The sequence below is a fragment of the Volvox carteri genome (assembly GCF_000143455.1).
Source record: "Volvox carteri f. nagariensis unplaced genomic scaffold VOLCAscaffold_24, whole genome shotgun sequence".
NCBI lineage: Eukaryota > Viridiplantae > Chlorophyta > Chlorophyceae > Chlamydomonadales > Volvocaceae > Volvox > Volvox carteri.
Genome location: NW_003307567.1, coordinates 1,478,122 through 1,500,468, shown reverse-complemented (window position 1 = coordinate 1,500,468; position 22,347 = coordinate 1,478,122). Strand labels below are relative to the sequence as shown.

General features: G+C 59.0%; 4 protein-coding genes across 4 annotated transcripts in view; 2 read left to right on the top strand and 2 right to left on the bottom strand.

The window, feature by feature from the left end:
* Positions 1 to 265: 265 nt before the first annotated feature.
* On the top strand, positions 266 to 7,659 carry VOLCADRAFT_92183 (uncharacterized protein; the record flags this gene model as incomplete). The annotated part of the gene is made up of 10 exons (XM_002951594.1): positions 266 to 494; positions 800 to 2,619; positions 3,532 to 4,499; positions 6,037 to 6,089; positions 6,260 to 6,392; positions 6,490 to 6,583; positions 6,733 to 6,754; positions 6,890 to 7,327; positions 7,403 to 7,448; positions 7,635 to 7,659. The coding sequence occupies 10 exons, from the start codon at positions 266 to 268 to the stop codon at positions 7,657 to 7,659; spliced, it is 3,828 nt and encodes a 1,275-aa protein (XP_002951640.1).
* A 1,070-nt stretch (positions 7,660 to 8,729) lies between these two features.
* VOLCADRAFT_92182 (uncharacterized protein) lies at positions 8,730 to 10,761 on the bottom strand (the record flags this gene model as incomplete). Its single annotated transcript, XM_002951514.1, has 6 exons — positions 8,730 to 8,753; positions 8,807 to 8,866; positions 9,189 to 9,468; positions 10,005 to 10,076; positions 10,474 to 10,557; positions 10,658 to 10,761. 6 exons carry the CDS (start codon positions 10,759 to 10,761, stop codon positions 8,730 to 8,732), a joined length of 624 nt encoding a protein of 207 aa, XP_002951560.1.
* Positions 10,762 to 13,927: 3,166 nt separating this feature from the next.
* Positions 13,928 to 17,687, bottom strand: VOLCADRAFT_92181 (uncharacterized protein; the record flags this gene model as incomplete). Its single annotated transcript, XM_002951513.1, has 7 exons — positions 13,928 to 14,029; positions 14,494 to 14,607; positions 14,892 to 14,990; positions 15,338 to 15,448; positions 15,918 to 16,056; positions 16,578 to 16,657; positions 17,538 to 17,687. 7 exons carry the CDS (start codon positions 17,685 to 17,687, stop codon positions 13,928 to 13,930), a joined length of 795 nt encoding a protein of 264 aa, XP_002951559.1.
* A 402-nt stretch (positions 17,688 to 18,089) lies between these two features.
* The window catches only part of VOLCADRAFT_92180 (uncharacterized protein), a gene marked incomplete at both ends in the record, with an annotated part of 16,413 nt that continues 12,155 nt past the window's right edge, over positions 18,090 to 22,347 (top strand). Inside the window, 9 exons of the mRNA XM_002951593.1 lie at positions 18,090 to 18,194; positions 18,406 to 18,442; positions 18,649 to 18,751; positions 19,396 to 19,546; positions 19,689 to 19,757; positions 20,407 to 20,466; positions 20,848 to 20,949; positions 21,007 to 21,056; positions 21,610 to 21,837. Coding sequence (XP_002951639.1) covers positions 18,090 to 18,194; positions 18,406 to 18,442; positions 18,649 to 18,751; positions 19,396 to 19,546; positions 19,689 to 19,757; positions 20,407 to 20,466; positions 20,848 to 20,949; positions 21,007 to 21,056; positions 21,610 to 21,837 — 905 coding nt within the window. The remainder of the gene's footprint in view (positions 18,195 to 18,405; positions 18,443 to 18,648; positions 18,752 to 19,395; positions 19,547 to 19,688; positions 19,758 to 20,406; positions 20,467 to 20,847; positions 20,950 to 21,006; positions 21,057 to 21,609; positions 21,838 to 22,347) is intronic.

The window sequence follows — 22,347 nt, the reverse complement described above, 5'->3', positions numbered from 1 at the left end:
ATGGTTAGGAAATTCGGCACGGGCACCAGCCGCCCGGAGCATTCTACAGCACTTGGTCTTCGATATTCTATATACTCAAAATGCTGGTGCTTTTATTCGATCTGGTAACGGGTGCGCTACTTGAGCCCGTCACGCATCTGTCTTATAGCACTCTTTATGCTCTGAGGTTGCACACCACCGCGCGACCATGTGGAAGCTGTGATATGCTTTTCCTCGATTACTGATAACATTTTTAAAGCCTATCTTTGACCCTGTTGGTTATGATATGAAGTGGTGGTGGACAGCTGCGCAAGGCAGCTCGCCATTCCCGAAAGAGTTTGCGTTGAAGGCAGCTGATGCGGATTCCATACCAAATGCATATGATTTGACAATTGTGGAGCGGAAAGGCCAGGCGTTCTGCTGGGGCACAGCACAGTACTCATCGTTGTCAGAGCTCAAGAAGAAACTCCTGGACCCGTGGCATGAGGTTATATATCCTATCCTCGATGATGAAGGTAAATATGTCTTTATGAGTGCCAGAAACGCTTCATAACCTTGTCCATTACATCGCATAAGCACCTGGAATGAACGACAATACGCGGAACGTAGGAATTAGGGTGCGTAGAAATCACCATATGGAATCAACGGAATAGCTGACCGTGGTTAACATTATTTCCTATGCCCGATGCTTCGCCGTGCAACGCTCCTTAACCGAATACCATCAAAGCTCTGGCAGCTCGTCACGCAGCCGCTGTCCCAGCTGCCGCAGCCACAGCTCCATCCCCTACCTCGTCCGAGCACGCCGGCGGGACCGTGACAGGGCCTGCGGCAGCGCCTTCACCGCGACTATCGTACTCAACGGACGAAGCCGCACTCCGCAATGCAGTATGGCAACGAGCAGCTGCCGGTCGCGCCACCGCCAGCGGCGCCGAAACCACCAGCGATCCATTACCGCCGCCGCTGCAGCGGCGCGCCAACCTGCTTGTGGACATGTTCGGTGGCGTCATTGCCCACAGCGCGGCCCCCGAATCGCTATGTTGGTGGGAGCCCTCTCCCTTCTTCCCGCTGTCACGCGGCGGCTTGCGCCAGCTGCCCAACCTACTGCCGCTGCATGCGGCGGCGCATCGCGACCGGCAGGACCTGCTGCTGGCCGCCGTCGTAAGAGACGTGACGGAGGCGAACGGAATGGTAGCCGCGGCAGCGGCGGCGGGAGAGGTGGCGCACACGGTCGACATAGCCTTGGCCGCGGGTCAGCTTCAGAACCAACCACGTTTCTTCCTCGTCGTGGCCGGCGAAGCCACCGCCACCGCCGCCGCCAGCTCCCACATCGCGGGCATCGCGGACAAGGCGGGGCGTCTTTTGAGCGGCAGTGGGATCAGTGCAGCGGCAATGGATGAGAGCACGACGGCGGCAGCGACGGAGGAGGTTGTGCAGCTGCGCCCGCTCAGGACGGGCACCTCGCCAGCCGCCGTAGCGGCGCTGTGGGAGTTCGTACTCATCGCTGTGGTCGCCGCCGGCGCCGGCGACGCTGATGACGACATGGGATTCGGAATGCCGCCGGCGGCGACGGCGACGGCAGTAGAGGCGGCAACGCCAGGAGCAGCGAACGGAGGGGAGGAGCATGAGCCCACGGCGGGCGCAGCGGCGGCGGCGGCGGCGGAACTCTTGCTTGATCTCCTGTGCACCAACTGGGCTGGTTTGCAGGAGGGCACGTTGGTCTGTAGCCTGCCATTCCGGCAGCTGCAACTCTGCAGTACGGCCGACAGGCGCTCCGAGCATCCACCACCGCCGCCGTCATCATCGCAGCACAGTCGTACTGCAGCGGGAAAGGCTGTAGTCCCTCCGGGCGGGTATCCCGCAGCTACAGCCACAGCCACGGGCGCTGTTACTGACCTCCTGAGATTGTATTTGGACTGTACGGCAGACGCTATGGCTTATGGAGTTGACAGTGCGCCCGTCAGCGGCGACGGCGACGACGGCAAGGATACAGCGTTTGGGCATACCGTCGAGGAAAAGGGTGGTGCTGTGGCTGCCATCCCCGTCGGCAGTAGCGCCGCCGCCGCCGCCGCCGCCGCCAAGGTCGGGACACGTGAGAGCAACAGCCTCCTTAGCAGGGCGCGAGCGGCGGTGGCGGCGGCGTTAAGCTGGCTGCCACCCAGGCGGCGCCCGGGCCTTGCGGAATTGCTGCTGCCGCCGCTGCCGCTTACTACGGCGACGGCGGCAGCAGATAACTGCAATCGCTTACGGCCCTGTAATGATGCGGCAAACAACGGATCAAATGAAAAACTGCCCGGAGCCGGTTCGGTGCGGAGAGGAGATCGGCAGCAGAGACCCTCGGGTCTGTGGATTCCGGCTGTGCGCCAACCGGCGCCGCTGACGTCGCGCCGTTCCCAGCAGCAGCAACTGCGGCGTCCGGATGACTATCTCTTGTGGCCGCCGCAGCGGCATCCTCCCGCGGCCCGATGGGGACTGCTGGACGCCAGGGCGGCGGCAGCGACGGCGACGGTGGCGGTGGCGGAGGTGGAGTCGGATGCAAGGTCGTTGGCGGCGGTACCGGAGATGCAGAGCCCATACGCCAGGGCGGCGGAGCAAGCAGCACGAAGCTTGGGCGGCGCAGCCGCTGGGTCCAGGGCGGCGGCGGTAACCACATCGGAGGTTGTAGCGCCGACGACGAGTGCTGTAGCCGGGGGGGAAGCTTGTCCATCGATTACTCTTGCGTGCGGTGGTGGAGACAGCGGCGGAGACAGTGGCGGTGGCGGCACCGGCGGAAACAGCGGCGGAGACAGTGGCGGTGGCGGCAGCAGGTCATTTTCAGCTGTAGCGCGGCGAGATGAGGGAGGTGATAGCGGCGGCGACGTTGGTGGCCTCCTGAGTGAAGGCGCGAGTATTGAAGATCCGCGGAATCCAAATTTATACCCGGGTTTGGATTCCGTGTTGCCGCTGCTGGAATCACGTCCACTGCGCCCGTCGAGTGGCGATGTCGTTGACGGCGGCGCCGTCGCCGCGCCGCGTTTTGCCCAAGCCGGCCTGCCGGCGAACCAACCTAAGACTTCCCTCGAGTTTATGGAGGGCACCGGCGTGTTGGCTGCAGCTGCTGCCGCAACTGCCACAGCTACAGCCGCAGCTACTGCTATTGTTACAGCTAAACCCGGTACCCTTACCGACGCAATAGTGGCAGTAGCACCAGCAGTAGCACCAGCAGTAGGGCGGCTCGGAGTGGAAGAAGGAGATGTGGCGGCGGCAAGCAAGGTGCTGTCGCCGCAACAGGCCGACAGGGCTCGGAGGGCGGCGCGGCGGCGGGCTGTAGCGCTGCAAGCGGCTGCAGTGGCGGCCGGCAGGCAAGATTTCTTAGCCCCCACCTCCTCCGCCACCGGCGCCGCCGTCGCCACCGCCGCCGCCGCCGGCGCAATGGCAGCGGTCCGTGTCGCCTCAGCCTTTCCCCCCTCCTCCTCCTGGACACGTGACACAACATCGCCGCCAACGAACTGCCAAGTCCTCACGACGACGACGACGACGATGACGCCCAGTGCCGTACCGTTCGCTGCCGCCCAGGCTGATGACGCCCCGGCAGTAGCAGCGCCAGCAGCAGCTCCAACAGCAGTAGTACCGCTGTCGCTGCCGGGGCTGCAGCACCTGCCGGCCGAGGCAGCGGCCGCTCTGGAGCGCGCCTTCATGGACGCAGCGGCGGCAGCTGCTGCTGATACGGCCCGCTGGAAATCTCACCTGGGAAGCCGGCCGGTGCCCGCGGGCACAACGACGGCGGCGGCGCCAGGAGTATACCTGAGCCGCGGCGCCGCCGCCGCCGCCGCCGCCGCCGCGCCTGCTGTTACAGGGGTAGCGATGGCCAGGCCTCAGGATGCGCCTTCCGCTAGGTCAACGGCGGCAGGGGCAGTAGCAATCACGGCGACGTCTGGCTCTCAGGAAGGTTCAGCAGCGCTTGCCAGCAGCCCGCCGCCGCCGCCGCCGCCACTGGCGCGCCCTGGCGGCACCCGCCTGGGGCAGCTGTCTCCGGAGACCGCAGGGCCCGTGCTGGCTACCTTTCGCCAAGCAGCTTCTTCGGGCTACCGTACTTATCACCTTGGCAGCGCGCCAGCGCCGGTGCTGCGGCCGACGGCGGTGACACCGCCGCCACCGCCGCCGCTACAACCAGCTCCCGCGGGGAGGGGATCCTTCTTCGGTGGTTGCTGTGATGGGGTCGGCGGCGGCAGCAGCTGTCGGGGTGCTGCTGCTGCTGCTGCTGTTGCATTTCCTAGCGGTGATGGTGGTGGTAGCGGTGATACTGCCTGTCTCAACAACAGCAACAACCTGACACGCCCACCAGTGCGCTCATCGCCGTTACACCGACACAGCGGCTACCCGTTCAGCGACGAGGAGCACCGAGCTCATGCGCTAGCGCCGCCGCCGCCGCCGCCGGTGCCGTCACCCTGGTTCGGCGCCTCGAGTCACGCGGCGAACCGGCTCGAGGGGAAGGGGGACGTACGAATGGAGCAGTACCAGGACTTCGTACGGCACTCTCAGCGGTGCAGCTGGCCCGTTGGGTGGACAGGCGTCAGCGGAGGGAATAAAAATGGTATCATTAATGGTGGCGGCGGCAGTGGCGGCAGCGGCAGCGGCGGAAGGGTGCTTGGCTGAAGGATGTTGGCGCGGTGAAGAGAGAGCGGTGTGGTCGGCGGGGCTGGTGGGATATATGCACATTTGTATCTGGGTAAAGCGGGTAACCCGCGAGCTGACGGCTGCGTCCGCATCATGGGGTCCGCATCATCAGGGCGTCGGTGCCACCACCCCCTCTGCCGCGTAACATCTCCCCCCCCCACACACACGCACACACACACGCACGCGGTAATGGGTGTTGTCCTGGGAGAGGAGGTAGCCATGGAGCCGTACGAACGAAGCGTCGAGCGCGCTGAAGGGCCTCCTCCCCAACCCTTCCGGGGCCCCTCCTCTTTCTAAAGTACAAGGGTAGATTGGTTATCATTGGCTATCAGAAATCTGAGAGCAGCACCTAATGCCTAGCAATATCTAGCAATGCCTAGCAATGAAAGCAAGGACCGCAGGATGAAACTCGGACGGAGGGGCAAAAGGACGGGGGGGCAGGAGTTAGGATGTGTGGTGTGTGTTGGTTTTGGGTTGGTGGGGGGCCCCCGCGGCCCAACCAGTGTGGGAACACACGGACGAGGTGGTGGGTAGTAGGTGGTGGGTGATGCGGCAGCTGGAAACGGCAAACAGCCCCTGCAACGCGTTCCGTGGGTGATGGGTGAGGGGGGGGGGAACACCTGCGCAAAGAACCTGGCATAGCAGATAGGTGCATACATACATACATCCACACATACCCCCGTTTATACATGCGAACAAAGGAATCCACCTGCTGTCCAGGCGGCTCCTGAGGACCGCGGATGCCGAGGGGAGCAGGGGCAGAGGCAAAAGGGCGCCGCATACTTTGAGGAGTATGGGCTGACAGAGCCTTCTGGGCCGGGTAGCAGCTGCCTGCCTGGCTGGCTAATCGGACCCGTGCGGCAGCAGCAGCCGCAGCCGCAGCAGCGATAGCAGCAGCCAGAAACATTAGAACTCGTGAACCGTCCACGGCAACGGCCTCTTTCGTCCCGCATTGGGCCCTCATAACTTCTGCCAAGCTACCGGCCACAAGCTACCCAGGTAGAGTAATGCCTCTCTGAAGTTGAACCTTGCAGGGAGTAGAGGACGATGAAGAAGATGATGTAGGATGTGATGCGCTACAAGGCGAGGTCAACGTCGCATCTCTTGTGATATCATTGTCTCGTAGAGGGGCGGCGATTCTGTAAGAGGTCGAAAGGTCCCCAGTGATTCAGAGCGCCTGAATCTCTTTCCCTCCGGCCCCCGGGCTTCCGCCACCAAGGCCATGCTGCTGGATGAGGACCCCTCTGGCGAGGTTCAGACAACATCGCGGCCCTACTTTATCCCCCATCCACCCAGCCCCTGATAGACTTGCATAAGGAGGAAGAGGAGGGGAACGCGACATGGCCACCCCCCTTCCTCCTCCTCCTCCAACCCTCCTCCTCCAACCCTCCTCCTCCTCCTGAGGCCGCATGACATTCCGGCGGTGACCACCCTCTCTTGCCACGTGTCGTCCAACGGTCGCCGCCGCAGTTTCGTCACTGCCGTACAACCAACCCTGCTACCAACTGTTAACGCCACACAACCCCAGAAAGCACCACCACCATAACCACCAACAGGTACAACAACAACAACGGAATCCGTTCTTACGACAGCTTCCCTCTACCCGTCCCCCTACCCCTCCCGGGAGGGGTGGGGCTCCCAAGAAGATCAAGAAACAGCCACCTGCTGATTCACATACCCACAGCACAGCACAGCGGCTCACGAACAAAGCCCCGCACGCAATCACAGCATACTGAGCAAGCCCCGACAGCAATCCCAAGGTAAGCAACAGAAACACACGCACACAAACACCTGACCCACCCGCAACACGCTCCTCCTCCTCCCCCCCCCCCCGCCATGACCCTGTTCGCGCTCCAGGCTAATCATGGCCAACATATCCTCAACGATCCATATCCTCAAACGTCCCTCGAAAATCCCTCAGAAAATCCCTCAGAAGCTTCTGGGCGGGAAGGTAGCCGAGTTGCCTTTCTCATGCACCCCATGCACCGCCCACCGTCCCAATCACCCCCCCCCCGACCTACGAGTCCCGCACCTCCTCGTCGTCCTCCGCATCCAGGGCCCCACATCCCCTCCAACATCCCCCCCACCACAACTCAACAGCTCACAACGCTTCACAGCCGGGGTTAGTCGGCCTCTTCACTTAACTACCCTTCCCCCGTCGGTGTGCGTGGGGGGGGGGCCGGAGACGGTGGGGAGATGGCCTCTCTGCGCCGTCGCCGTCACCTCTGGTGATGATGCTACTCTTCCCCCCGCCTAGCTGTGCCGCCGGCAACTGGCCCAGCCGCGGTAACTGGCTCCTCACGGCGGATCCGCTTCACACCTTGCAAGCCGGCAGCGCCGCCATCACCATCACCATCACCATCACCATCACTCCCACTGGAGCGCTTTCCCACCCCCCGTGTGACCGTACCGTCCTCCGGCGGCTCGGTGGCGGCGGCAACGGCAGCGGAGGGTGGCGCCGGCGATGCCGCTGCCGGCCCTACCGGTGGCTCAGCGCTGGCAGTCATGGTGGCTACGTTCGCGTCATTGGCAGCGGAAGTAGCTGCATCCCGGGGGCCATGGGTCGTGTGCGCGGCGGCATTTTTTTCTTTCCTGTCTTTCCTCTTCTTGTTCATCGAGGAGGTCGTCTTCGAGGGCCGTCCTTTGGTGGGCTTTGCAGCGGCTTCAGTCGTCGTGGCCGTGGTGGTTGCGGATGGTGGGGAAACTGATGATGGTCTCTCAGCCAAGTCGACCTCCTCCTCCTCTGTCGCCGCTGCTGCCGCTGTTGCAGATCGGAAGCACCGCTGCACAGCCTGGGCTTGGCATCGGGGGGAGAGGTCAGGAACGGGTTGGGTTGGGTTGGGTTGGTTCGGGGGCCGCTGACGTACCGGGGAACGGGGGAGGCGCCTCCCTGGACTCCGGGTAGCTGTCAGGTGTCAACATCAAGCGTCAAGGCGCACAAAACAACAACACGAGCAGCACGCCAACAGTGTGACATTGCAAACCCCCCCGACTGGATGCAGACAGACCGAGACCGAGCCTTGCTGAGGGACCTTTTTCCCTGTTGGTCGGACCATCTGACCATCTGACCATCTGGCCATCTGGCCACCCGAAGTGAGAGACGACACCTGCATCATGCACCTCCCATTTCTACCTTCGGTTTCCACCTGTTCGACACAGCTTGCCGTGCACGTATCTGTATCTATAAAACCCAAAGGTATTTTTGGCCCACACAGCGACTCAGCTACGCATAACGTTGCCTCATCCTGCAATCCTGGACTTAATAAACAATAATGGACACAAGGCATGGACATGGAAATGGGCATGTGGGGGCTGGAGCCCTGGACACATGGCGCACCTCACCTGGTACCACTGAGAGGGATCGTCTTCAATCTAGCTCCCGAGGTTACCAAACGACAGCGGCAGCCACAGCCGCAATCAGCAGCAACAGCAGTGGGGGGGGTGGGCATGAGGGGTAGTGAGGGAGAGAGAGAGGGGCGCGGCACACCGTGTAGGAGGAGAGCCCCGTGGGGGAAGGGGAGGGGGGAATGGATTCAGGAGGATGCCCACGCGGCCACGTCGATATGTGAAAGGCTTTTGGTTTCGGAGGTTCATATCCGCGGCCAGGTGGTGCGGGGCAGACACACACAGACACACACACACACACACACACACACCTTAACACACACCTTAACACACACAAATAGAGACTTATTGCGCAGACGGTCCACTCTGTTCGCGTCTGTTCACCCATCCTTTGGCGAATCCCATCGTGTTCGTCTGTCTGTCCGTCCGTCGAGATAACGTACCGATAAACGGATAGACGGACAAATGCGGGTTTCACACCAATCTTTCCACCATACCCCCCTACAGACCGCACGATCTCTCTCTCCCCCCCCCCTCCCCCCCTCCTCCCCACACACACAGACACAGACACATACACTCTGCCACCAAGTGCCGCCCCCACCCTTCCCAATCCAACCTGATCTCTGACCCAAGCCGACCCTGAAGCCGACCCAATCCAAAACCTTACCAGCAGCTTGCCCAGGATGAGTCGTATGTGTTTGCAGTCCCGGTGGCGGACCCGGTGGTCCATGCACTGGCAGCTGCGTTTGGCGTCACTCAGCCGCACCGTGTAGTGGCTGCCGGTGGAGCCGATCACCACGAACACAGCGGCCTCAGGGGAGAAGTCCACCAGCCCCTCCAGCTCCAGCTCACGAAGGCGGGAGGCCTCCCGCTGCCGCAGCTGCTCCGCCTGAGGGGATGAAGAGGTAGTGAGGGGTGGGCAGTGGGCAGTGCGCAGTGGGCAGCGAGGGAGGAGCTGCGTAAATGAAAAAAGGGGGAAAGGAAAAAGGAGGGGGGAAAAGGATAAAGGAGGAGGAGTGGGAGTGGGAGGCAAGGCAACGAGGAGAGATGGAGTGGAAAGAAGGGACTGAGGGCGAGAAGGTGGGGGAGACGACGTGGGCGCTTTCCGAGGAGAAGAAGACCCTCCACCACCATATCCAGAGCCCTCCCCCATCATACCCACCGCACCCCCGACACCACACCAACCCACCCACACCTACTCCCCAACTCACCTTGGCCGCAATCTCTTCCTCTGATAGTCCGGTTGTTGCTGCTGCTGCCTCTCCCTCCTCCTCCCCCTCCACCGCCGCCCCCTCCCTCCCCGCCCCCCCCCCAGGACCCCCTCGCGACCTGGCTGAGGTCCCCGCGTGGCCCCTCCCTTGCACCTCCGCCTCGCCATGCTCCCCGAGCTGTAGCAGAGGCTCATTCACAGTAGCCGCTTCTTGGCCACCGCTAGCACCTGCACCCGCACCCGCACCCGCAATGGTTCCAGTTGTAGCCAGGCGGGTGGACCTGTTTGGCGACGACCCGGGAAGGGGCAGTTGGGGAGGACAGAATTTGGGGGACTTGTGGAGCACCTTGGGTTCGTTGGCAGGCAGGGGCCGCTCTCCTCCCTTGAAGCAGTACAAAGAACCCTTCACCCCACCCCCTCCTCCAACCCCTCCACCATTACTGGCTGAACAGCGCCACCGGTAACACAGGGCGGATAATGGAAAGAAATAGACAAACAAAAATTCAAAAGTCGTTAATAATGGGCAAAAACATGACAGTGGCGCCGGCTGGGGTCCTTAAAACCCTGGGATCTGGCTTGCCGATTGGGAGTTATTACTTGCCATTCGGCACTTGCCATTCGGCACTTGCTATGCTCAACATCCTCTCTCTCTCTCTCTCTCTCTCTCTCTCTCTCTCTCTCTCACACACACACACACACACAGCTCAGCACAATCGCTAGCACTAGCACTGTGAGGGGAGGTAAGATTCACTAGGACTAGCTTCCCTCAAAAGAGTCTTAAGGACTGGGGGCTTCAAGGCCCCCACGGCCAACCCACCGCCGCGTCGGCTCGGTGGGCTGGTGACGGTCCGCCTTGGGCTTGCTGGGCCGCGGCCGTGCGTGAGCTGACCTGCGTGCCGTTTTGACGATATACATGGGTTGAATTGCCGGCATGGGTTAAAGGGGAAAAGGGAGGAGGACCAACATGCAAGCCGTGGGTGAGGAAAGGTGAGAGGGGAGGTGACAAGAGTGAAAGCTGTGGAGGTGAATCCTTGTCGCAGCTGCCAGAAAGCACGACATGAGTCAAAGGCTGTAGGGTCGATTGAAGGTCGTAGAATGACTTGAGGGGTTCAAGCGGGGCTAACCTCTGCTGCTACCCTGCTTACCCCAAGAGAACGCAACTCGGGACCACCGAGCTCTCCTCGCGTGGCTGATTGCGGGATATCAGCACAGATGTTGAAACGTTTCATGCCCAGGTATTCCTTTTCTGCACCCTCAATCTGCTCAAGCTTCAAGACCCCACTCACGCGCACTTCTTTGCCAGGTCCTGAAGCTCCATGACGCCCACGGAGATGCCCAACGCGATGAGCTTCGCGCGATTTCGGGCCATACTGCACGACGAAATTCATAGAGTGGAGGGAGAGATCGAATTGGGCACAGGCGAAACCTAAGTAACCGACGACTGAGATTGACGACATTTTTCGTGCTCACATTCTCCGACGCTCCATGTCAAGGTCGTCAACCTCGTGTGCATCATCCTCGTCCTTTTCACTGTCCATGCTTCCATTACTGTCACCGTCTGCCTTTGGCACCATGCTACGTTGCAACCTTAGCACAACTAGAAAAGCTTTGAGCAACCCTACGTCCAAGCGAGGAATATTTATAAATAAAAGCGTTTAAAAATTACATTGTATAAGATGAGTGTATGCATCACAGAGTCCAGCTTGCCGTGCCCGTGCCATGCCTGTGGCTTGCATGAGACGCATGCTGTGCGTTCCATGGGATGTTCATAATGCCCAGCAATCACACAGTGACGATGGGAAAACAGCTCCAATACGGACCGAGGCAGGATTGAACCATAACTCGATACCATATGAAAGGAACTGGCTCCAGTTGGCGACTGGAGGAAGCATTAGTACCTAACTTGCCCGATCTGCAGAGCCCGACATCAAACGCTGACTGAGAGACAAGGAAGAGAAGAATACTAAGCTTACAAATAATGGTGTAGGAATGCCTTAAATAGTCTGGCAAAGCCTTGCACGACACAGAGTCGTACCGATCAAAGCCAAACCATACGTACTCGGTAACGAACACAAATCCCTTACAGTAGGCGCAAGATTAAAATTATCCCTACTATCGTTTAAAATGTTTAAATTTAGGTTGAGTCTGCCAAGCTGTATACAGTTGACAGGCCGTGCAGGAGAAGTCATAACTTGAGGCATGAGGACTCAACCAGGTAATGGAAAAGTAATTCATGTATTAAACATAGTAGCTTTATAGCAAGAATCAAGGTTGGACGAGCTGCACACACCCCGCAGGCAGGGGCTCGCCTAAAGCTCGCCAAGTAAGCCTGTTCTGGCGAAGATTGCCCGAAAACGGTTCTCGGGGACCTTATCCGTTTTTACGGGTGGAGGTTCTGGGCTACAAGGGATGAAAAATTTGGTAACCGAAATGTTTCACAAGCAGGGTAGTTAAACTTAGGGCTCGCTCCAAGAATTTTTATTGCATCCCGCATCGAAGCAAGATCTACTATAGCTGGAACTCCAGTAAAGTCCTGCACGGCGTGCTTTAGGCGATGCCCGCAGTAATGGAGAAGAGGTGAACAGGCGTAAAACGGCTAAGAGAAAAAGTCTTCATCAGGTTAACATTTCTTTGAGGAGCCACAGCTTATCGCCTGGTCCGTCAAGTCGCCTCAGGCCGACCCAGCTCCGCCTAGTCGTCTTAGATACCGCACCGTAGTGACCCCAGTCGCCCTCAGCTCAACCCCAGTCGCCCTATAGCTCGGGTACACGTCTCCGCGTATCCTTCCTTGCTCTGTACATATGTGGGATATTTGGCCCCAATATGGAAAATAGGAACTACGTGCATCATTCCGCGCGACCCGGCACAGTTTCAAACGTCCAACACGCAGCTATGACATCTAGACAAGCCGGTAGCTCACTACCGCCCATAACTCAGATCACACTGCACGACTGCCACGTCGAGCCATCAGCAGGCCCACATCACATCCTGAGTCGCACCCGCACGACTGCTGCGGGGCCGCTCCGTTGCCGCTCCGTTTGCTGATGCAGCTGCGGCGCAAGCTCTCCTGGTGTCAAGATGTCCCGCGCAGCAGCAGAGCCTCACCCTCCTTCCGATGCCGCTTTCGAGTCAGTTGGGTTTCCTGGGCCGCGATGCTGAAACAAAAGGCACTGAGGCCACAGGGGCTGGTGAACTGCTGCTTCCAGGATCAAGGAAGCGGTCCGTTAAGACACAGGGCGAATTTTTCTCTTTTGATGCAGAGTACGCGGTGGCCCTTCGACGCGTGTCCTGAGCCAGGAGGGAGAATGTGTGTGGGAAATGAAGGGTGCAAGAGCATCATCCGGTAAGACCCCCCATGGCCTATGCGTGTGTTCTGCCAAGCGGCACGACCCCCTCTCCCCCTTCTGCAATAACCCTTATGGGGCTTCTCATGACCGCAATGATGATGATGATGATGGTGATGATGGCCTCTGCAGTTACAGAAGCCATCAACTCCATGCTTCTTCGTTGTCACGGTGCGGGAGCAGCCTCTGCCCAAGACACGCTACGGACATACAAACGGACACGCAACTTCCGTTTTTTCATCGCTGGAGGCCAAAGCTTTCAAAGAGGCACGTGCACAATGGAAGAACAGGCAACCAATAAGTCCAGCTCAGGAAGACCCTTAGGTGCTCCAGGAACATCGCCATCACCTCAACTACAAAGCAAAAATGGCTATTGTCGCAATACCTCCGAGAAATGGCCCGAAACACCCCTCACACCCCCAACCCACCTCCGTCCCCCGCACCACGGGGGTTAGCTGCCACCCAGGTACAAACTCCACTCGCACCGGGTGGTGGTTCGCTAGTCCTAAACATCCGTGTCACACATGTACAGGTAGGCTAAAGAGAGGCTTGCAGGATCTGGCTTCCCGCGATACCCCCCCTTCTCCCCCCCGCCCCTCATCATTTCCCCCCTCGTTCAAATCCCTCCAGACATGACGTGTTCCGTACACCACCAAGGTACCCGTGAAGTACTCGCACTGTTTTGAGATCCTCCTCCCTCCCCCCCACCGGCAGGAGGGGTCCTGGATAGAGCCCAGTGATAGAGCCCGGAGGAAGGGAAGGGGGAAAGACGAACCCCGAACGAGTGAAGCTGCTGCCAGGGCAAGAGTGAACCAGAAGTAGAACTGACCAGTAGGAAAGGGGGGAAGGGGGAAGGGGGAGGTAGGGATCTCGTTCCCCTGGGAGGTGTCAAGGAATGGAAACCGCCCCATTACCCCAACCCCAACCCACCTCAACCCCATGGCCCGCACCCCTATCTAGCCGCACCGAAGGGGGCTGCATGCTGCTGCACACCGCCGTACCGCCTTCCCACTTCACTTGGCTTCACTTCAATTCATACCTCTCTCCCTCCCCCCCCCACACACACAGCAACCCGATGTTGCAACACCCACTCAATCAAGCCCACTATCAAGCGCCCGGTCATCATCACCACCAAAAGCACCATTCAAGCAGGAAGAACGAAACCGGCAACCACCTCTATCCGTACAGCTTCACGCCCATTGTCGGTCCGCCGGTCTGTCTGTCTGTCTCTCTGTCAGCGAGGAAGCAATGGTGATTGTGTACTCATCTAACCATCGACTCCAGTCCGAGATACCTGTACGACAATATACAAAGATAAAGAAATGTCGTATAGTGCCGTAAACGTGCTCGTGGATTACAAATAAAAAGAACCCACGCATTCCGTCGTCCCACCCATTTAGTGGTGCGGAGTGCCGTACGCTCGGTCACCGGCATCCCCCAAACCCGGCACTATGTAGCCCCGCTCGTCCACTTGCTCGTCAATCATTGCCGTGTAGACCTGCAGTAGTTAGGATGTCGTGGCGGTTGGAGGTCGTTACATGACGGTTACCGGTCATAGTGGTTGTCGGTGCTGAGTGGCGGTTTCTAAATGGCAGTTGTGGGTGATGTCGTGCTTCTCAGCAATTCACTCTTCACCCCCAAGATCCATTTTGAACCCCCTCTTTCTCCCCCCCACAACAAAACACATTTCCCCTCCATGCACACACAACAAACTTCCAAAAATAGATAACAGAACTAATCCCCCCTCTTGACACTGCTGCTGCATCGTTATGTGTGTGGGTGCTGCATCGTTATGTGTGTGGGTGCACATGCGGCTCCCCGGGGTAAAAGAAACCGCTCTCCCTTCCGGCCCCCCGTATCACACAGGACACAGCAACCCGCTACGGCCCTTCATAGTTCAGATATACGAAGCAACCCCCCTCCTCCCCTCCCCACCCCCGCTCCTTCCCTCCCCACACTCACCTTCAGTCCCGGGTACCTGTCCGCCAGCTTCTTGAGGGCGGGCGGCGCCACCACCACCGCCACCACGCGGACGTTCTCGGGCCGACCCCCCCGGGACACGATGTCGTCAACGACCTGAGGTGGTTGGGGGCGAGGTGGTTGGGGGTTGGGGAAGAGGTGGGGTTGGGGAAGAGGTGGTTGGGGGGGTTCAAATTTCGAAACTGTAAGCGATGACGTCACTGACCCATGGTTCCGAAAGTAAAGCCCCATTACGTGGGGGTGGGGAAGGGAAGGGGACGCAGGGGGTGAGGGTTTTTAAAACCCCCAACGGATTAAACCCCGCCTTCAACACACCACAGTCCCCCTCCCGCCCTTACATGCACATACAAACATACATACATATGCACATACACGCACACCTTGACGATCGTTCCCCCCGTGGCCAGCATGGGGTCGGTGATGAGGAAGAGGTCATCCGGGGAGAGCTGGGGGGGCAGTTTGTTGAGGTAGGAGGTAGCCTGGGGGGGGGGAGAAGGGGGAAGAAAACACATGCAAACAGCACGCAGCCCGCTTCGAAAGGGAGGGAGGGGAGAAAGGAAAACGTGGATGCGGTGGGAAGGGAGGAGGGGAAACGGGGCTCTCTCCATCCCCCGGGGGTGAACTCCAAAGAGGTCGGGAATAACTCACCGAATAGACGGGGTAGAGGAGGGTGCGGGTAGGCGAGGTGAAAGCACAATGGGGGTGAGAGGAATGGGGGATGGTTATGAAGTAATACACACACACACACACACAGAAGCCCCGGGTATTTTTCCACGCAACCTTAGAAAAGCCATCTCCCCTTACCGTACAGCTGCCGTACACGTACCTGGAGGGTGGCGGGATCCCGTACATACCCCACGTGGTAGGTTTCCTGGAAGGGGATCACCTGGCTGGACTGCTCCAGGAGGACCAAACCCGCCCGCAGGATGGGGATGACCTGCGTGCGTCGGCATGTATGTATACATGTACGTGTGTACATATATGTGTGTGTTTCAGGAAGGGGAGGAAGAAGGGGAGACACACCAGGGTGTGGGAGTTGCAAAGAGGGTTGAGGGAATGGCGGTGGTGTCGGTCGGCTCCCGAGCAGTGCCATTCTGTTGTGCACGTCACCTGCAGCCAACCCTCCACGCCTCTACCCGCCCCCTCCCCGGCGCCACCCCCCCCCACATACTCAAGACACACACACCAGCCTCTCCAACCCCCCGCAACACGCATGGCACAATCTTGCAGTTTCGCACCAAGGCAGTTTGGTTCCCCCTCACCCCCCTCCTTCCTCCCCCCTCCCCGCACCGCATCTCCCGCACCTCAGTATGGCCGCTGACCATGACGTTTCAGTTTCAGTCCCCCTCTCAACCCCCGTTCTCACCCCTCTCACCCCCCTCGCTTCCCCTCGCTCCCCCCTTCACCTTGACAGGCCTGGAGGGGTCAACCAGTGTCGCATCCGCCACCGCCCCCAGCGGCGTCTGCACCTGCTGCTCCATGGTCGGCAGGAACTCCCGTACGGCCTCGTAGATAAGCAGGCGACCCAGCTCGGAACACGCGGAACTGGGGAGACATACATACATACATACATACATACACAAATACATACATACATGCCCACGCGCGCGGGGGTACACGGAGGCGGGCGGCCGGTGTTTTGGGTTTGGGGCTCATATAATATTTCCTAGGCGACAGCGGTGCTGAGGGGTTGTTTCAGGCACCCCACCCACCTCCGCCCCCACCATTCCCTGACTCGACACCCCCGCGGACAGCATAGAGCCCTCTAGTGCGTCCATCTGCTACTTCTGCTGCTGCTGCTGCTACTGCTGCTGCTGCTGCTGCTCACACCTTCGTACCGCTCTTCGCCTTGCCCCTCCCCTCCTGGGGCGGGCCGGAGCGGGGATCCCAAACCCCCGTGGGGAGAAATTGTAAATTCACACACGGCTCGGATGTGCGTGTGTATGAATCTAGCCTTCTAAACGGCGTCCCCCTCCTCCGCGACCCTTCCACAAATTCCCTGTCGTGCTACTGCCAGTAGGTAGACATACACGGACATACAGACAGACATGGACACAGCTACACACCGGAACATGGGCGAGGGGGTGTACTCGGACCGCAGAATGGCCAGCCAGTGCTTGATGAGCGGGTGGGGAGGGGAGTACACCTAGGACGAGAGGATGGGGGGCCCGGGCGAGAGGGTGGGTAGGTGGGTTGAGGCCGGGGGATATACGCGTGTGTGTGTGTGTGTATTGGCATGTGTGTATACTCAATCTGTGAATGAAAATGGATGATGCATAGTGATGCCCTCGCGAGATTGTTATTGTTACATTGGTTTTTATGACGTCCATTTTTCCCCCGGTATGTTCTTCGGAGGCAAGGAGTTGGGAGGCGAGTACGGAAAGGGAGAAGGTCAGAGCAGTGGCGGCGGTTCCCGGCCGTACGGCAGCGGCAGCTGTGGCGGGAGGTGGCTGGGGCTTATTTTGGGGCAGCAAGGGAAAACGGAGGGGGGGAGCCACCGGGCGGGCAGGCTGATCGAATGGTCCGGCTGATTGAATGTGGGCACTCCAGCAGAGAAGAGGTCCAGGGAGGGGTGTGCAGAGGTAGTGGCGGCCACGTGGGCTTCGGCGAGCTGGAAAAGGGGATGTCTGTTGAGATGTAACAGACAAGCTATGCTGTGCTGTGCGGTGCAGTGCGGAGCCAAGGCAGTCCACAAAAGGGGAAAAGGAATGTAACAGTTCTTAAAGAGTGCTGCCCCAAAGCTGGTGCCCACCGGAAGTTATTCCGCTAAAAAAGGTGTGGCATAGCGCTCGGTACCCGCGATGCGCGGTCCTGTGCAGTTGAGCGGAAATGCACCCTTCCCCCAAGCACCAGCTCCAGGAATATCCAAAACGTTGATTAGCTTTGGGCATGGCAACGCAGTTTGTAGCAAATGTTCCGCGCCAGTGGGAAACGATTCCATGCCCGGGGTGCAGTCGGCTCGCACTAAGTGGGTAAACTTGATTAAATACCAACTCGGTACACGAATTACTGCCGTTAAGCCGTACCAGCATTTGCTGTGGAGCTTTCGGCTTGGGTTTGGGCGTCGCGGCGTCGGTTGTGGCCCGCACGGTCATTATGCGCTTGATGCCACGCTTTGGCGCCACTCCGCGTCCAGACACTCTGCATAGTGATCGCTGCACAACGAGGCCGTGCATCTTTACCCTACTGAAGGTAAAATTTCGTATGATTGTGCAATTCCCGCGCGACAGGGGGTCCGCAAATTACAGGAGTTAGTCGCCTAACGATTTGGTCAGGTCTTCTGTGCTAGCCAACATACGTCAGGGTCCTATAGGGGTCGACAGGACACGGTTAGAGCTGTCGTCCGTACAGTATTCCGCTGAATGCATTTTGGTTTGGCACACACTTGCGTTAGCGCTGATGACTTATTGATTGGTTGCTTATTTTCATCGCTAAAAAATAAAGCTGAAGCTGATATGACTGGGAGAGCTGGGCTTATTGAAGGGATATCCATAAAAGTATAGCATGATCTAAGCGTCACGGTGTCGCATGTTAACCAAGAAAATATTCGGATAGGAATGCTGCCGCGGACGAGCCGTATGTCAGGGTTGGTCCTCGCGCTGGTGGCGCTTTGTGCAGGAGTTGTGACTGCAAGCGCCAGCCTAAAAACCTTTGCCGGTATTTGGCCTCAGCCTCGGAGTCAGGTAGATCGGTGGTGGCATGATTAGTTGGCCTATGCATGACTACCCCTCCGGGAGGCATGTCGGGAGAGTGGGGACTTTTTTGAAAGACTGCCGACCCCAGTTTGCTGACTCTACTCTGCTCAAAGATTAATGTTTATGCGCTCATTTCAGGTACTGACCGGCGAATTTGTCCGCTTGGACCTTGAACACATCTCCGTAACTTGCCTTCCAGCGTCCTGTGGCGACGTTCTACGTCGGGCAGCATACAGGTACACCAATAATTACAAAATCAATGTTGCCCATAAGCGTAACAAATCTGCAATTCACTTATTACACCTATCCTGCCACCAAACTAAACAGTACAACATTGTACGGATTATTTTGATGACGGTTTTTCCTCATAACAACCTCCGCTCTTTAAGTCAAAGTCCGCCCCCGCCACCCAAAGACCTCCGACACGTCCTCCCGGGTGCAGGTTCTCTCACAACGCGGCACGCAGCGACTACCGCCTACAAGGCAGCCGTGAAGCCGCCGTCTCTGGCGCGTGGACGGCATCAAGGGAGTCGGCAGTACGGACGGTGCGTGCGCCGCACCACGGCCACCAAGCCACCCCCCGTCCTCAAACACGAACAGAACAGCCGCTTCCACCGAAACCCACATCAAGCCACATTCGTAACATCGTCGCCACACACGTTGAATTCAAATCGTCGCACCACACCACACCATACCACACCACACCACACCACACCATACCACACCACACCACACCACATCTTCGAAGCAGGACAGGAAGCAGAACATCCTGCCATGGGAAAGCGATATACCGGGGGTCTCGTGTTGGCCCAGGGCAGTTGTACGGCACCGTGCTGCTTTCTGCGGCGTAGTAGCTGCTGCTGGCAAAGGAAACATCCAGTCCTCTCGGCCTCTGTCCCCAATAATAATAATGGTTTCACCTCCTGTGTCAGTCAGTCAGCTAGACAGCCCACAGCCGCGCTGCAAGCGCCCACCGGAGGAAGATCAAGGGTGGATAGATAAATATGGATGGATGGATGGATGGATGGATGGATGGATGTGTGGATTAGCCAGCCATCTTCGGTTCCCGTGGGAAACATAAACCCATGAAGTCGACCACAGCCGCTCGGTGCTTCGGCGGTACGGCAGAGAATTCCGTCTCCCCCTGCACCTACCCGCCTATCCATCCACCCGCCCGCCCGCCCACCAGCACACCCGCCCTAACGTGCGCGTCACGTTTTTACATGGTCTCCATATTTCCCCTGCTGGTCCTCCTCGTTGCCTTGTTTTTGCCAGGGTCAGTCCCCGACCTCTGTTTTTGCCAGGGTCAGTCCCCGACTCCTAGTTCCCCCGGTCCCAAGGTGGGGCTTGGGGCCTGAGTTTGTGCTGCTTGGTGGTTTTCCTCGGCTCCCCATCCCCACTGACGCCGCTGTCCGTGTCCGTGCCTCTAACCCCCGCTCCCGCCGCCGCCCTCCCCCGCCCTCCTCCACACACACCCCCCAGATTGTGCTGCAAGTAGACAATCAGGATGCTCAGTTGGGCCCTGCGATGGACGAGTCGTACCAGATCCAGGTACGGATTGCCCAGCACCGCAATCACCTCGTACTCCGGGGGGAGGAGCCAGGAGAGATAGAAGAGGTACAGACTTACATGCATACGTCCCCGGAGACGGGAGGTGCTGCGGAGTGGTTGCATCGTGTGTTGGCAGCGTGAATCCGAGCCGGCCGGACATAAGACTAGCCGTGACTTGTGCCGTGTGTGCTCCCGAGCCTTGCGCTTTGTTTCGGCTTGGGTCCCCGGCCTTCGCGGCCCCACAGTGTTATCTAAGTCACATACATACATAAATATATACATTCAAAAATGCACACATACATACATGCATATACCGGGCAATTTACTGTTGAACTTGCTACATGCGCCGTTATGTGCGTGTCGGCCGCCCTTCGCCACCACATGACCTGGTCAGTGTCCCTCCTGAGGCTGTTAATTAGTGCCCCTCCCTACACATATCTATGATCACGGTTAATTCTCGTTACGAGCGCAACCCCCTTCCCTCCCTCACTTTCCCTCCCCCTTTTCCAAACTGCTCCATTCGCAAGTAGTTCGCCTTACCCCCCCTTTTTCCTGTCATATTGGGTCTTGTGTCTGGTCCCATCCGGTCCCGGGCTGGACTGGTCTGGGCTGGACTGGTCTGGGTTGTGTTGTGTTGTGTTCCCATCAGGTCCCGGGCAGGGGCTCCCGGGGCACTCGGGGCGAGGTGCTCATTCAGGCAGCAACGCAGGTAGGGGACGTAGTGGTGCTGGTAGGAGGGGGCAGGGAGGGAAGAGGAGGAAAGGAAGGGAGGGGGCGGGGGGGAGGGGAGGGAGGGGAGGGAGGGGAGGGAGGGGGCAGGGAGGGAAGAGGAAAGGAGGGGGGGTGGGAGGCGCCGTCGGGGGAAGGCGGAAGGTGTGGTGGTGGGGCAGGAGAAGAAGAAGCAGGCGGTAACGTCGTGGTGCATGAGGGGCGCGAGGGGCGGTTAAATGGCCGTTGTGATGGTGGAGGTGGGGGTCGGGAATGTGGCCCGTGTGCGCTATGTGGGAGAAGAAGTTGCAGCATGCAGCATCATGCACGTGGGGTCATGAATGTCGTCATGGAATACGTGTGTGGGGTTTCGTGCGCGCAGGTGGGTGCCGTACATGCCTTGGAGACCCTGGCGCAGCTGGTGGTGTCGTACGACCACGTGAAGCAGCAGCAGCCGCAGCAGCAGCTGGAGGGGCCGGGGCCGGTGGGGAGCAGCGGTAGCGGCGGAGTAGCTGCTGCTGCTGCTGCCGGTGCATCGCAGTTGTGGCTGCTAGCTGGCAACATCAGCGACTGGCCTCGTTTCACACACCGGTGGGGGCCCCAACCCCCCTCCTCCCCCCTCCTCCCCTCCACTCTCCGGGGGAAGATTTTATCGCTGACGATAAAATCCGGACTTGCACAGCGAGGGAGGCCCCCGCACAGACCCCCACCCTATCGCTTCCTGCATATACCCCCATCCCCACCTCCTCCCCCACTTCCTCCGCATTCTCCTGGTTCGGCTAGAGGCTGCCTCCCAACATATTCCTACGTATTTATATGTATATATATATGATACATATAGTTATTGTCAATAAGTCGAGTACGCACGTAGCGTGTGTCGTCCTATACCCGCCACACCGCACACACTCGGCATGCGGTCTCACCCCACTCACCCCAGCAACCTGGGTCTCCTCTCTTCGTCTCCCACCCCTCACCTTTCGGGGGTTCATGGCGGCTCTGTTGGCAACTATCGACATGTGTGTTTTTCTCGACTTTGTTTATCCTGGCAGATTCCTATTCATTTTTACACAACGTACATTATATGCGGTATTTCCCTTTTTTGCTCCTTTTGCGCCCTCCCCCCTGCTGTTGTTGTTGTTGTCAGCGGCCTGCTTGTGGACACCGCGCGCCACTTCCTGCCGCTCTCCGTCCTGCACACCACTCTGGACGCCATGGCCGCCAACAAGCTCAACGTGCTGCACTGGCACGCCACAGACGACCAGTCCTTCCCTATGGAGGCGCTGGTGGCTTCGGAGGGCGGCGCCGTTTCGGACCTGGCGACCCGCGGGTCGTTTGGGGATCGGATGTTGTACTCCAGGGAGGAAGTGGCGGGGTGAGTGGGACTACGAAGTGGGGTGGGTTGGAACCGCCCCATATCCCCTAGGTCCGCCCCGAGATCCGTTCCTGCAGGGAAAACAGGGGGAGGGAGAGCTCGAACGAAGTGGGGTGGGCTGGGGGGGGGGAAAGACGAACCACGAACGAGTGAAGCTGCTGCCAGGGCAAGAGTGTACCAGACGTAGAACTGACCAAAAGGCGTTCTTGAAGGGGTGGGCTGGGGTGGGGAATGGGATTGGGATTGGGATTGGGAGGGGAAGAGCAAGCGAAGACGTGGAAGAGATTCGGCTGCCTCTGCGTCTGTCCTCTAAAAGTAATTGCCTGTTTTCTTTGTCTGTATGTCTGTCTGACTGACCTCTCTCGCTCTTTTTCTGTGGGCGGGGCGCCACCACTACACGCACCAGCTAGGCAAGTACGACAAAAGGCCGTCACCCCCCATCTACTTTGTCCTCAAACCCTCCGCCGGGCACTTGATTTTCCTTGCGAGCTTCTTGCGTGACGCGATTTC